This window comes from Gigantopelta aegis, chromosome 14 (genome assembly GCF_016097555.1).
Source record: "Gigantopelta aegis isolate Gae_Host chromosome 14, Gae_host_genome, whole genome shotgun sequence".
NCBI lineage: Eukaryota > Metazoa > Mollusca > Gastropoda > Neomphalida > Peltospiridae > Gigantopelta > Gigantopelta aegis.
Window position 1 is genome coordinate 1,490,412 of NC_054712.1, and position 15,440 is coordinate 1,505,851.

The 15,440-nt window shown below is 40.7% G+C and overlaps 1 protein-coding gene across 1 annotated transcript; it reads right to left on the minus strand.

Moving 5' to 3' along the window:
* Nucleotides 1–439: 439 nt before the first annotated feature.
* On the minus strand, nucleotides 440–14,011 carry LOC121388753 (cysteine-rich motor neuron 1 protein-like). Its single transcript, XM_041520245.1, has 2 exons — nucleotides 13,661–14,011; nucleotides 440–920 (listed from the first exon to the last, which is right to left on the minus strand). Exons 1-2 carry the CDS (start codon nucleotides 13,962–13,964, stop codon nucleotides 664–666), a joined length of 561 nt encoding a protein of 186 aa, XP_041376179.1. The 5' UTR covers nucleotides 13,965–14,011; the 3' UTR covers nucleotides 440–663.
* Between the last annotated feature and the right edge of the window lie 1,429 nt (nucleotides 14,012–15,440).

The following is a 15,440-nucleotide window of genomic DNA, read 5'->3' on the forward strand; positions in this document are numbered from 1 at the left end:
CAAGTATCGTATTAATGTTTTTGCCGTTGGCCTAACGCAGTTTGGGACGTTGATGGTAGTTGTTTCATAATGACGTCATCAAATCAATATTAAACAATTATGCAGAGCCACACACATTTCTAACTTTTGCAATATGTAGAGATGGTCTTTGTGATAGTGTTACAGCAAAAAAACCTTGTGTACCAATTTGTTTTAGGTCAGTTAATTTTGCCACAGGGCTACCACACATAATTCACAAAGGTCTCTTAGGCTCTGCTAGACAACAAAGGATCCTCTTTGTAAGTCTTTTAGCATTGCACTACGAGATCGCAAAGTTGCGAGAGTTTAGTGAATTATGCCTCTGGTGTCCTCCCCTCCCCCCCCCCCCCCCCCCCCCCCCCCCCCCCCCCCCCCCCCCCCACCCCCCGGCTTTCAATAAACAGACAACAAAAACTAATGGTGACATTTTCATTTAGTCTTAGGTGTATTTAGTATTTAATACGGTCACAATGTTAACACAGCTTTCAGTGCATACATCATATTGCTTCACTTGGACAGTGATTCGTGGAGAGTATATTATTATAAATTGTTCAAAATATCCTTTGGACTTTATTCTGACACATACTTTAAAATTGTTGAGATTTGGAATTTCTTAAAATGAAGTCTCAATCGACCATCAAGGTGCTAAGCTATCGGTGTTGTAGGGGGGATTGTTGTAGGTGGTAGTCTAATAGTAGGTGGTGGTGTTGTAGTAGTAGGTGGTGGTGTAATAGTAGTAGGGGGTGGTATAATAGGGCCGAAACAAATAGCCTCTCCATTTTCTGGTTTCCACTGACGCTGTAGAAATCTCCGTTCAGGACATTGACAGTAGCCATCATCTTGAAAATATTTCGATTCTGAGCCAACAATGACGTGACCGTGTGGGGTTCTGCAGTTATTTTCTGAAATAATAATAATAAAAGTAATATACTTTTAATATGTCTTTGAAAGCATCAATACATTCCCTCTAAAACAAAGTATTAAATGATTTTAATGGGGTGTCTCATTTTCTTCTTTTTTTGTTGTTTTTTTTCTTCTTTTTTTTTGAGGTGTGGGGAGGGATTGCTCGCTTGAGGTGCTTGTGTCGCGTTGGTGTTTTCTCGTTCCAACTACTGCACCATAACTGTTCAAAGGCCGTGATTCTCGGAAAGTGCATACAAAACATCCCTTGCTGCATTAGAAAACATGAAGTGAGTTTCCTCTGTTGACTACGAGTCAGAATTAAAAAAAATTTGAAAATCATTACCAAAGAAACCGGCGTCGTGGTAGGCCATCGGTCTACAGGCTGGTAGGTACTGGGTTCGGATCCCAGTCGAGGCATAGGATTTTTAATCCAGATACCGACTCCAAACCCTGAGTGAGTGCTCTGCAAGGCTCATTGGGTAGGTGTAAACCACTTGCACCGACCAGTGATCCATAACTGGTTCAACAAAGGCCATGGTTTGTGCTATCCTGCCTGTGGGAAGCGCAAATAAAAGATCCCTTGCTGCTAATCGGAAAGAGTAGCCCATGTAGTGGCGACAGCGGGTTTCCTCTCAAATCTGTGTGGTCCTTAACCATATATCTGACGCCATATAACCGTAAATAAAATGTGTTGAGTGTGTCGTTAAATAAAACATTTCTTTCTTTTTTTTTCATTACCAAAGAAAGTTGGATGAACATTTTCTACTTTTTCAATTATGTGAAAATATTATTTTGATAGCTTTAACAGAGTTAGATCATCAGTCATTCCAAAACCTGCCTTTGTATCCATTTCTTTTAATCCTAGCTGTTTTCGTTCGGTGAAATCTCGAATAAAGGGATCTGGCCATGCCAAGTAAAAGTATCAGTTTATATAAGAGCATGGTGTTGTTAAATGTCTACGTATCCATTCCTTTAGTAGTTGAGCAACCTCTCAACTGAAATAATCCCAATTGCTTTAAAAGAAATTCACGTTTTTGAGTTTCTTTGTTTTGTTTTTATTTGGGGGAGGATATTTCATGTTATTATTTTTTTGCTTGTAGAAATTTTTAGTGTGGGTTTTTATTTCATTTTGTTCTTTTTTGTTCTTTTTATTTTGTGTATTTATTTTGATGTATATATAGAGGTTATTACCCTCGTGTTTTTCGGTATCGTCAATATCATATATTAGGAATAAAAATTGTATTATTTTTATTCCTAATATATGATATTGTATTATTTTTATTCCTAATATATGATATTGACGATACCGAAATACACGAGGGTAATAATCTCTTTATCATATAAGCTCAAGCTTAATACAACGTGTTTTTGTAAACTGTACACGTAACTTTAATTCCAGTCCGCCATTACTAGATATTCAAATGACGTAAGAATATGTGGCGCGGTGTATTTTTGAATGGAAATGACGTCAAACTCGAATGACGTCATTTTGGATGTCCGTACATCAAAATAAAGTTATGGCTAACGTTTTTTGTTTGTTTTCTGAACGCTGGACAGCTTTCAGTGTCAAATTGCCATTGAAATGCTTTTATTTGATGACTATGAATGCATACGTCAATCATGGAATATCACCCAAGTACGTTTGCTTAAATGTCAATAAACCTAGTGCCGAGACCTCGACTAATTTCCATCTAATTTGCAAAGTTATCAAATTCTTAAAGTATGTGGTCTGAAAAATATCACATACTTTGATTGCACTGAAAATGTAACATATTATATGATATATATATATATATATATATATATATATATATATATTTATTTATTTATTTATCATATCACTACTAAGGAATAGCATTGGGCACGCCCATTACATAAATCACATATTTTGAGACATATGTATGCAAATATTTAGAACATAAGTATGCAAATTACATTATTATGCAAATTATATACCGAAAACGTAGAATTGTTAACAAACAAATATGGCGTCTTTTGAAGTCGGAGATAGCGTTACTATGAAAGCAACTTTACCTTCCGGTAATTATATAGTTATGATTGACGGGTCCACTTATCAAGCTGAATTGTCACCAGAACGTTTACAGTTAGTGCAAACGGGGGATAGGGTAGATCCACGGACATCGAAGCAGACGCCACAATCCGGCAGGCCCAAAACAAAACTCGTAGATTTGTAGAAGTAGATGATACGATGATTGGTAATGTCATTACAGAAAATGAAAATAAGAATACTGCCAAAAAAATTCTATACGACATGCGCATTTTTGAAAACTATCTACAATCAATCAATGAGTCCAGACCAATATATGAAATGCCCCCCAAAGAACTCGATGTAATTCTGTACAAGTTTTACATCAGTGTACGAAAAGAAACCGGGGGACATTACGAACCAAACAGTCTTACCTCTTTCCAAAGCAGTATCGAAAGAACACTGAAACGTAGGCGATATGGAGTTTCAATAACATCATCTATTGAATTTTCACAGTCCAGAGAGGTCCTAAAATCCCGAAAAATTTAATTGAAGACTGGGCAATCTGTGTAATAAACTGTCTCTGGCTTTTCAATGCCATCCATTTTGGCCTCCGGGGAGTGAACGATCACTATAACATGCATTGGGGTGACGTTTCAATTTTGCATGATGATGATGGTCACGAATATTTACAGCTGTCCATGAGGCAGGAAAAAAACCGCCCTGGCGAAAATCCCCGCGATTGCAGAGACGTTATTCCAAAAATGTGGGCAAACAGACAAAATCCCCTTCGATGTCCCGTTGAAGTTTTCAAGTTTTATTCTTCAAAACGACCGCGAAACTTCTGTGAAGCTGACGACCCATTCTGCATTGCTACACACACACTCGGTATGCCGACAGCAGGAGAACAGTGATTCCTCAGGCAATGCATTGGTAGAAATAAACTTGCTGGACTGATGAAAAACATGTGTTCGAGTGGTAATATTTGTACCACTAAACGCCTGACGAACCATTCTGCACGCAAATATCTGGTCCAAAAACTGAACGACAATCACGTTCCTGCTCATCAAATCATGCGGATAACAGGACACAAAAATATCCATTCAGTTAATGCATACTGCCATATAAATCACGACCAACACAAAGAACTGTCGCACATTCTGTCAGCGCCATCTACATCTGGTGAATACTCAAGTTTGGTTCCCGCGTGTTCGTCTTTGAAGGAAATCCGACAACACTTAAATTCTAAACAATCAAAGATCATCAATATTTACGGCGGTGTGAACACCATCTTTGGAGGCAATGTCAGTGGGGGCAACATCGTAATAAATGTGGCTCAGCCTAAAAGTCCCGTTGTCCCCCTAAAACGACGAAGAATCATTTTCGACAGTCATTCAGGTCAGTGACGTAGATAGGCCTATGTCTGACAATGACGTAGTACTCAGCAAAATGCCGCGAAAAGTTATTTTGAAAAATTTGGCTATTGTCAATTATTTTATTATAATTTCATTGTTTATATATACTCTTCAAAAGAAGAAACGCAAAACCACATTGTCGTAACATTTGGAGAATTGATTTAATTATTGAATGGTGAGTCCGATAATTACCAAATGTTGCAGGATTGTTCACAATTCACTCTAGTCCATTGTGAGTAAGTGATAGGACACACCACCAAGGTCAAGGTCATCTGGAGTCAATACCGGGTGTGGCCTCCGCGTGTGTTAACAACTGCCTTGCACCGCCTGCCCATTGAAGCAACCAGAGTACGGATGACGTCCCGGGGGATGGTGGCCCACTCGGCCTGCAAGGCTGCTGCCAGCTCGGGCAGGGTCTGGGGCTGTGGTTGTCGCTGTCGGAGGCGTCGGTCCAACTCGTCCCATAGATGCTCAATTGGGTTCAAATCCGGTGATATCGATGGCCAAGGAAGGACATTAATGTTGTTGTTCTGTAGGAAAGCCGTTGTGAGACGTGCTGTGTGAGGCCTGGCGTTGTCATGTTGGAACACTGCGTTGGCGTTGGCCATAACTGGAACGATGTGTGGCCGGAGGATCTGGTCAATGTAGCCCTGTGCATTCAGGTTGCCCTGCACGTGGACCAGGTCAGTTCTGCCAGTGTATGAGATGGCTGCCCACACCATGACACTACCCCCGCCGAATCTGTCCACTTCCTGCACGCAGTTTGCCGCATAACGTTCACCACGACGCCTATACACGCGACATCTTCCATCATGACGTCGGAGCAGAAATCGGGACTCGTCACTGAACCACACCTGTCTCCATCGCAGTTGAGGCCATTGTCGATGAATCTGGCACCACTGCAGTCGGAGTCGACGGTGTTGTGGTGTTAAGATGACACCTCGAACTGGACGTCTGGCACGAATTCCTACCTCACGTAGGCGGTTCCGTACGGTCTGGTCGGATATCCTGCGCAAACCTGGTATTGCTGCGGTTGTGGAGGTGACAGTAGTCAATCGTTCCCGAAGGTGGCGTACCCGGATGTAGCGGTCCTGCCCGGGGGTAGTGACCCGTGGTCGATCGGATCTAGGGAGGTCATTTGTTGATCCATGTTGCTGGTAACGGTCCCACAGTCTGGAGATGGTGCTTGGGGACACATGGAATGCCCTGGCAACGGCCGTTCTGGATTCGCCTACGTCTAGTCGGCCGATGGCATTGTTTCTCCGCGGTTCACTGAGACGTGGCATGTCCTGGATTGTCAACTGTCGGCCAGATACAGACGCCAGGCAAGCGAACACCCTGCACTTTTTTACTGTCGGTGTTCATGTTGCACGTGCAGACAACGCACGTGCAGTGGTGACATGGTTTGCACGTGGCTGCGTTTTTGCGAATATTCACATTTTGGAACTTTATTGTACAGTAGCTGCGTTTTATCGAATGTAACCGTGGGAATGTGTTTGGGACATGCAATGACCTTATATTCACAAAGCATGAACCGGTAGGAAACATAAAATCGGAGTTATAACCCATTTGTACCCTTTTGCGTTTCTTTTTTTGAAGAGTATATAAAACTGTTAAATTAGTATTAAATTGTTTAAATAGCTACAATCTTTGTTTCCGCTTTTAACCTAGTTTCAGAAAGCATAGATAACCTTCAAGGTGTATTGACAAACCGATTATCAGCTGAGTGATTGACATGTACATGTATTCATACGTCATAACAGATTGTTACGTCCGAGCGTTGGGGTTTTGTTTATTAATCATTTAAGTGGAAAATAAACAAAATTGACAGTGATATGATAAATAGAATTCGTCACGAGTATTTTTTAATATGGGAAATATCAACCTCGGCCTGTTAATCTGTATTTGTCTCGGCAGAGCCTCGACAAATACAGATTAACGAAGCCTCAGGTTCGTATTTCCCATATTAAAAAATACTTGTGACGAATTCTCTCTCTCTATATCTATATATATATATATATATATATATATATATATATCTATATATATCTATATCTATATCTATATATATATATATAGGTTATTACCAGAGTGTTTTTCGGTATCGTCAGTATCATATATTAGGAATAAAAATTGTATTATGCGAGCCTAGTGCCGAGGCCTCGACTAATTTGCATCTAATTTGCAAAGTTATATATATATTCTTTTTTTTTTTTTGTGTTATTGTGTTTTGTTTTGTTTCGGAGGGAGGGGTGATTTATTGTTGTTGTTATTGGTTGGGTTTTCGTTTTCTGTTCAGTACAGACACGCGAGTGCATCAAAATATATATAACCATTACAGTCAGGCGAGTGCATCAAAATATACATAATCATTACAGACACGCGAGTGCATCAAAATATACATAATCATTACAGACACGCGAGTGCATCAAAATATACATAATCATTACAGACACGCGAGTGCATCAAAATATACATAATCATTACAGACACGCGAGTGCATCAAAATATACATAATCATTACAGACACGCGAGTGCATCAAAATATACATAATCATTACAGACACGCGAGTGCATCAAAATATACATAATCATTACAGTCACGCGAGTGCATCAAAATATACATAATCATTACAGACACGCGAGTGCATCAAAATATACATAATCATTACAGACACGCGAGTGCATCAAAATATACATAACCATTACAGACACGCGAGTGCATCAAAATATACATAACCATTACAGCCAGACGAGTGCATCATGATCTACATAACCATTACAGCCAGACGAGTGCATCATGATCTACATAACCATTACAGCCAGGCGAGTGCATCATGATCTACCTAATCAGTACAGACACGCGAGTGCATCAAGATCTACCTAATCAGTACAGACACGCGAGTGCATCAAAATCTACCTAACCATTACAGCCACGCGAGAGTATCATGATCTACCTAACCAGTAGAGTCACGCGAGTGCATCAAGATCTACCTAACCATTACAGGCAGGTGAGTGCATCAAGATCTACCTAATCAGTACAGACACGCGAGTGCATCAAAATATACATAATCATTACAGACACGCGAGTGCATCAAAATATACATAATCATTACAGACACGCGAGTGCATCAAAATATACATAATCATTACAGACACGCGAGTGCATCAAAATATACATAATCATTACAGACACGCGAGTGCATCAAAATATACATAATCATTACAGTCACGCGAGTGCATCAAAATATACATAATCATTACAGACACGCGAGTGCATCAAAATATACATAATCATTACAGACACGCGAGTGCATCAAAATATACATAATCATTACAGACACGCGAGTGCATCAAAATATACATAATCATTACAGACACGCGAGTGCATCAAAATATACATAATCATTACAGACACGCGAGTGCATCAAAATATACATAATCATTACAGCCAGGCGAGTGCATCATGATCTACATAACCATTACAGACACGCGAGTGCATCATGATCTACATAACCATTACAGCCAGGCGAGTGCATCATGATCTACATAACCATTACAGACACGCGAGTGCATCATGATCTAAATAACCATTACAGCCAGGCGAGTGCATCATGATCTACATAACCATTACAGACACGCGAGTGCATCATGATCTAAATAACCATTACAGCCAGACGAGTGCATCATGATCTAAATAACCATTACAGACACGCGAGTGCATCATGATCTAAATAACCATTACAGCCAGGCGAGTGCATCATGATCTACATAACCATTACAGCCAGACGAGTGCATCATGATCTACATAACCATTACAGCCAGACGAGTGCATCATGATCTACATAACCATTACAGCCAGGCGAGTGCATCATGATCTACCTAATCAGTACAGACACGCGAGTGCATCAAGATCTACCTAATCAGTACAGACACGCGAGTGCATCAAAATCTACCTAACCATTACAGCCACGCGAGAGTATCATGATCTACCTAACCAGTAGAGTCACGCGAGTGCATCAAGATCTACCTAACCATTACAGGCAGGTGAGTGCATCAAGATCTACCTAATCAGTACAGACACGCGAGTGCATCAAGATCTACCTAACCATTACAACCAGGCGAATTAATCAAGATCTACCTAACCATTACAGCCACGCGAGTGCATCAAGATCTACATAACCATTACAGCCATGCGGGTGCATCAAGATCTACCTAACCATTACAACGACGCGAGTGCATCAAGATCTACATAACCATTACAGCCACGCGGGTGCATCAAGATCTACCTAACCATTACAACCACGCGAGAGCATCAAGATCTACCTAACCATTACAGCCACGCGAGTGCATCAAGATCTACCTAACCATTACAACCACGCGAGATCATCAAGATCTACCTAACCATTACAGACTCGCGAGTGCATCAAGATCTACCTGACCATTACAGCCACGCGAATGCATCAAGATCTACCTAACCATTACAGCAAGGCGAGTGCATCGAGATCTACCTAACCAGTACAGCTAGATTAGGGCACAATCTACATAACCATTACAGCCAGGCGAGTGCATCAAGGTCTACATAACAATTACAGCCAGATGAGGGCATCAAGATCGACTTCGACCTGGAGCCAACCTAGTACAATGAAAGTCTACCCCCGACTACAGCGAAGCGACTACAACACAATCTACCCGACTACAGCAAAGCGACTACAATACAATCTACCCGACTACAGCCAAGCGACTACAACACAATCTACCCGACTACAGCAAAGCAACTACAACACAATCTACCCGGCTACAGCGTACCGACTACAATACAATCTACCTAACTACAGTGAAACGACTACAACACAATCTACCTGGCTACAGCAAAGCGACTACAATACAATCTACCAGACTACAGCGAAGCGACTACAACACAATCTACCCGACTACAGCGAAGCAACTACAATACAATCTACCAGACTACAGCGAAGTGACTACAACACAAATCTACCCGACTACAGTGAAGAGACTACAACACAATCTACCCAACTACAGCAAAGCAAGTATAACGCAATCTACCCGACTACAGCGAAGTGACAACACAAACTACCCGACTACAGTGAAGCGACTACAACACAATCTACCCGACTACAGCAAAGCGACTACAACTCAATCTACCCGACGACAGCGAAGTAAGTATAAAACAATCTACCCGACTACAGCGAAGCGACTACAACACAAACTACCCGACTACAGCGAAGTGACTACAACACAATCTAACTGACTACAGTGAAGGGACTACAATACAATCTACCTAACTACAGTGAAGCGACTACAACACAATCTACCCGGCTACAGCAAAGCGACTACAATACAATCTACCAGACTACAGCGAAGCGACTACAACACAATCTACCCGACTACAGCGAAGCAACTACAATACAATCTACGCGACTACAGCGAAGCGACAACAAACTACCCGACTACAGTGAAGCGACTACAACACAATCTACCCAACTACAGTGAAGCGACTACAACTCAATCTACCCGACAACAGCGAAGCAAGTATAACACAATCTACCCGACTACAGCGAAGCGACTACAACACAATCTACCCGACTACAGCGAAGCAAGTATAATACAATCTACCCGACTACAGCGATGCGACTACAACACAATCTAACTGACTTTACAGTGAAGCGACTACAACACAATCTACCTGACTACAGTGAAGCGACTACAACACAATCTACCCGACTACAGCGAAGCGACTACAATACAATGTACCCGACTACAGCGAAGCGACTAAAACACAATCTACCCGACTACAGCTTAGCAACTACAACACAATCTACTTGACTTTACAACGAAGCGACTACAACATAATCTACCTGACTACAGCGAAGCGACTACAACATAATGTACCCGACTACAGCAAAGCGACTACAACACAATCTACCAGACTACAGTGAAGCAAGAATAACACAATCTACGCGACTACAGCGAAGCGACTACAACACAATCTACCCGACTACAGCAAAGCGACTACAACTCAATCTACCCGACGACAGTGAAGCAAGTATAACACAATCTACCCGACTACAGTGAAGCGACTACAACACAATCTACCCGACTACAGCGAAGCAAGTATAACACAAACTACCCGACTACAGCGAAGCGACTACAACACAATCTAACTGACTTTACAGTGAAGCGACTACAACACAATCTACCTGACTACAGTGAAGGGACTACCACACAATCTACCCGACTACAGCGAAGCGACTACAATACAATCTACCCGACTACAGCGAAGCGACTACAATACAATCTACCCGACTACAGCGAAGCGACTACAACACAATCTACCCGACTACAGCGAAGCGACTACAACACAATCTACCTGACTTTACAATGAAGCGACTACAACATAACCTACCTGACTACAGCGAAGCGACTACAACATAATCTACCCAACTACAGCAAAGCGACTACAACACAATCTACCTGACTTTACAACGAAGTGACTACAAGACAATCTACCTGACTTTACAGCGAAGTGACTACAACACAATCTACCCGACTACAGCGAAGCGACTACAACACAATCTACCTGACTTTACAGTGAAGCGACTACAACACAATCTACCTGACTACAGCGAAGCGACTAGAACACAATCTACCTGACTTTACAGTGAAGCGACTACAACACAATCTACCCGACTACAGCGAAGCGACTACAACACAATCTACCTGACTTTACAATGAAGCGACTACAAAATAATCTACCTGACTACAGCGAAGCGACTACAACATAATCTACCCAACTACAGCAAAGCGACTACAAGACAATCTACCTGACTTTACAGCGAAGTGACTACAAGACAATCTACCTGACTTTACAACGAAGCGACTACAACACAATCTACCCGATTCTACAGCGAAGCGGCTACAACACAATCTACCCGACTACAGCGAAGAGACGACAACACAATCTACCCGACTACAGCGAAGTGACTACAACACAATCTACCCGACTACAGCGAAGTGACTACAACACAATCTACCTGATTCTACAGCGAAGCGACTACAACACAATCTACCCGACTACAGCGAAGTGACTACAACACAATCTACCCGACTACAGCGAAGTGACTACAACACAATCTACCCGACTACAGCGAAGTGACTACAACACAATCTACCCGACTACAGCGAAGCGGCTACAACACAATCTACCTGACTCTACAGCGAAGAGACGACAACACAATCAACCCGACTACAGCGAAGTGACTACAACACAACCTACAGTACAAGCAAAACCCCTATGTGATACTTGTAACGGTATATTTGTACTGCATTTCGGACACGGGACAACTATTCCAAGCACTGCATACGAACTTTCTCTTAACAAAGTTATTCTCTAGACACCAGGACGCTCATGTACGTTCTTATGTGACCTGCCATTTAGGCAACATCTTAGTGCTAATTATAATGTAAACAACCACAAACATGTGACAAAACGCTTTCCTGTCCTTCAACAGAAAGATATAAATACAGTCCTGAATACAAAAATGAAATACACTTTTCCGTATTCAACTCAACTGCCGGAACTATACCGTATTCAACGCTACTATTTATAGCACATGGTTACCGGGAATGCGCTTCACGATATGTAAACAAAGTTGGTGCTTGGTTTGTTTAAAATGCTATTTTGTGGAAAATTTGAACTGAAAACAGACGAAAACGGTGACAAATATTTACAATTTAATGAGCGCGATACCAAAATTTGAGACGGGAACACTACTAACCAACGAGCTTTTAATCCACGATAGTTAAAGTCGACGACGGTCACTTTTTTGACCCTTGTTTTGGCTTCGTACACAATTCTTATTCTTATTCAATAAATAAAACATCTCCAACCGCAATTTTGTGATATGATATATTTGACAAAACGTACCTTTTATTTATTTCATCTTTCAAAACTTCAAATTGATATTTTGTCCAAAATTATGATTTTTTTTTTTTTAAATACCGACCTGTAAACAGCGTTGTCTGCTTGTTATAGGAATTTGACAGGGGTCAAGATTAGTAGACTAGTTTTTATTTTAATGTGGCGCAGCATTGTAATAATACAGCTAATTTTGAATTTAAATGACGTCAGTATTCCAATGACGTCACTTTGCACCTCCTGACAATAACCATAAACTGGGTACATGACGTTTCCTTTTTGGAAAAATTCCAATGTAAAATTGCTATTGAATTTTTTTTTTTTTAACATTACTAATGCACCTGGATGTGTTTGAACAAAATCTTGTGATTAAAAAATTATACCTTTTACGAAATATGGATTTCTAGTGAAATTACGGTAAGATATGCTATATTTATTGTGTACGAAGCCAAAACAAGGGTGCGAAAATTGACTGTCGTCGACTTTAGCAACAATGCCGTCGCATGCACGTCTCCACACGTAGAAAACTTGAATGAACTGTCAATCGGATTATTCAGTGGAGTAATGATTTATGGAGGCACATTTAATATAAACTTAAACTTTTCAGCAACGAATAATTCCATGAACATCAATAAAAGAAAACACCGATGACGACTCAGACACTGAGTGAACAATTCTTGACATTTTTCTTCGTTGATAAAACTGGCACGCTGAAGGTTTTCTGACGTATTACGAGCAAATTAAATATTATATTGTTCGTGCATTTTAGCTATTACATTGTCTTTAAAAGGCATTTCAAACAATATCATTAAAATTATAGGTAACTTTTCATTCGTTCTTTCTTATTTCTGTTTATTGTTTAAATAGAACTATATTCTTATGTGTAATATTTGGTGGTTCATCGGTCCGCGTAGTAACACAGCTGACCTAGTGTAAATTTAGAAATCCCCGTCATTAGCTACCAGTGTTACAATTTGTGAATTATTATTTGTGATTATTTGTGAATTATTATCGTGTATTTCCTGCCGGAAAACCCTCTGCCTGCGGCATCGGGGTTTCCTGCAGGAAATACACTCATGTAATACAGAAATCGGAAAACCACATATATGTAGTTTTGTCTATATATATTATAAATATTCGGGTTTTTTATATACATGAAAGAGGGTGATAAGAAATACATTATTAAAAAAGATACTGGTATTCTAATTTAGAAAATCGATTTCTTCTGTGACTTTAAAATGTTAAATGTCAGTCGAACTATGTTACAATATAGGTGCAGATTTTATTTTTAAATGGTTTAGTGAGGGGTTGGTCTTCTTTGCCAGCTCCACGGAACTACCTAGTATTAAAGTTACAGGCCTAATGATAGCAAACCCAAGAATCTCTGCAGTGTCTTACCTGGACAGGTGTGTTTCGGGCACGCATTCTCCCCGCGGTACACAGGGTTGTAACACATCGGCGTTGGTTCGCCGATGTACCAACATAAAATATACCCATCTGTACACCTGCATCGATCACACAGACCAGGATACGGGACGTCTTCTCCAATCATGTAGATCACCCCGTCACGCTCACAGTTTGGGGGAAGCGGTGGAGTGGTGTTCGGGGAAAGCGGTTGACTGGTGTTCGAGGAAATCGGCGGAGTGATGGGCACCCCCAAGCCACAGGTCCAGGTGAGAGCGAACAGTATGTACGATAGCATGGCTGTTAGTGAGACAACTGAACTTCACGAATGCAGACCGTTAGTCTCACTGTCACAATAAATAGATCGACGTCTCATCGATTTCAACCCGACAGGCGGCGCCCTGTATTGTCTCGTTTTATAATTGCAGCCAACCGACACACCGCTATAGCAGCCAACCGGTACACCGCTATTACAGCCAACCGACACACCACTATTACAGCCGATCGGCACACCGCTATTACATCCAACTGACACTCCGCTATTACAGCCGATCGGCACACCCCTATTACAGCCAACCGACACACCACTATTACATCCAACTGACACTCCGCTATCCAACTGACACTCCGCTATTACAGCCAACCGACACTCCGCTATTACAGCCAACCGACACACCGCTATTACAGCCAACCGACACACCGCTATTACAGCCAACCGACACACCACTATTACAGCCAACCGACACACCACTATTACAGCCAACCGACACACCGCTATTACATCCAACTGACACACCGCTATTACAGCCGATCGGCACACCCCTATTACAGCCAACCGACACACCACTATTACAGCTATACATCGGCTATTGGGTGTCAAACTATTAGAATGCAAACAAATAAAGTGATGATCAACATCAATATAAAAATTCAAGATTTAAATAAAAACAGTGTAAAGAACTGTGCAAAAATACAAAATTTATATCACAGATAGATACTGACTTTTACTCAAAATTTCAATTGTATCTCGAAGAAAACAAGGGGATTTGTGCTGTATTGGCCATTCTCAAAGAGAATGATACACCCCTACACCACGGTGAGGTTACAGCACGCGCAGGGGATGATGACTATGAATTCATACGTTAATTATCGAGTGTCACCGAAGTACGTTTGCTAAAATGTCAATTAACGTAGTGTTGTGATCTCGATTAATTTACATCTAATTTGGGAAATTATCAAATTCTGAATGTATGTGATCCGAAAAATATCACATACTTTGATACCAGTAATATCCATGTCATAAACCCATGTGATAATTTTACTTTATTAACCCGGTTAATAATGGTATGCAAATTTGAAAGGTCTCTAGGTAACGTGTTGCTGTGGATAGGACATTTGCTTACAAGCCAACAAGACCCGTGTACCTGAGCGTAACGTTTTCAAAGATTTGTTTAAAATGCGTGACGTCAAACTAATCTGTGCTAATCGTAATGACGTCATATCAATGGCGGCGACGTTAGTACTGTGATTTATTAAAAAATTAATGTAAATGTTATTTTAGAAGTATTATAGGATAAATAGAATTCACTACTCTGTTTTTTTTAATATGTAAAATATCAACCTCGTCTAGTTAATCGGTATTTGTCTCGGCAGAGGCTTGACAAATACCAATTAACATAGACTCGGTTGATATTTTCCATATTAAAAAATACTCGTGACGAATCCTCTATTTATTAACACGTTATTTTAGAGTCATTTCCATTCAAAAATACAC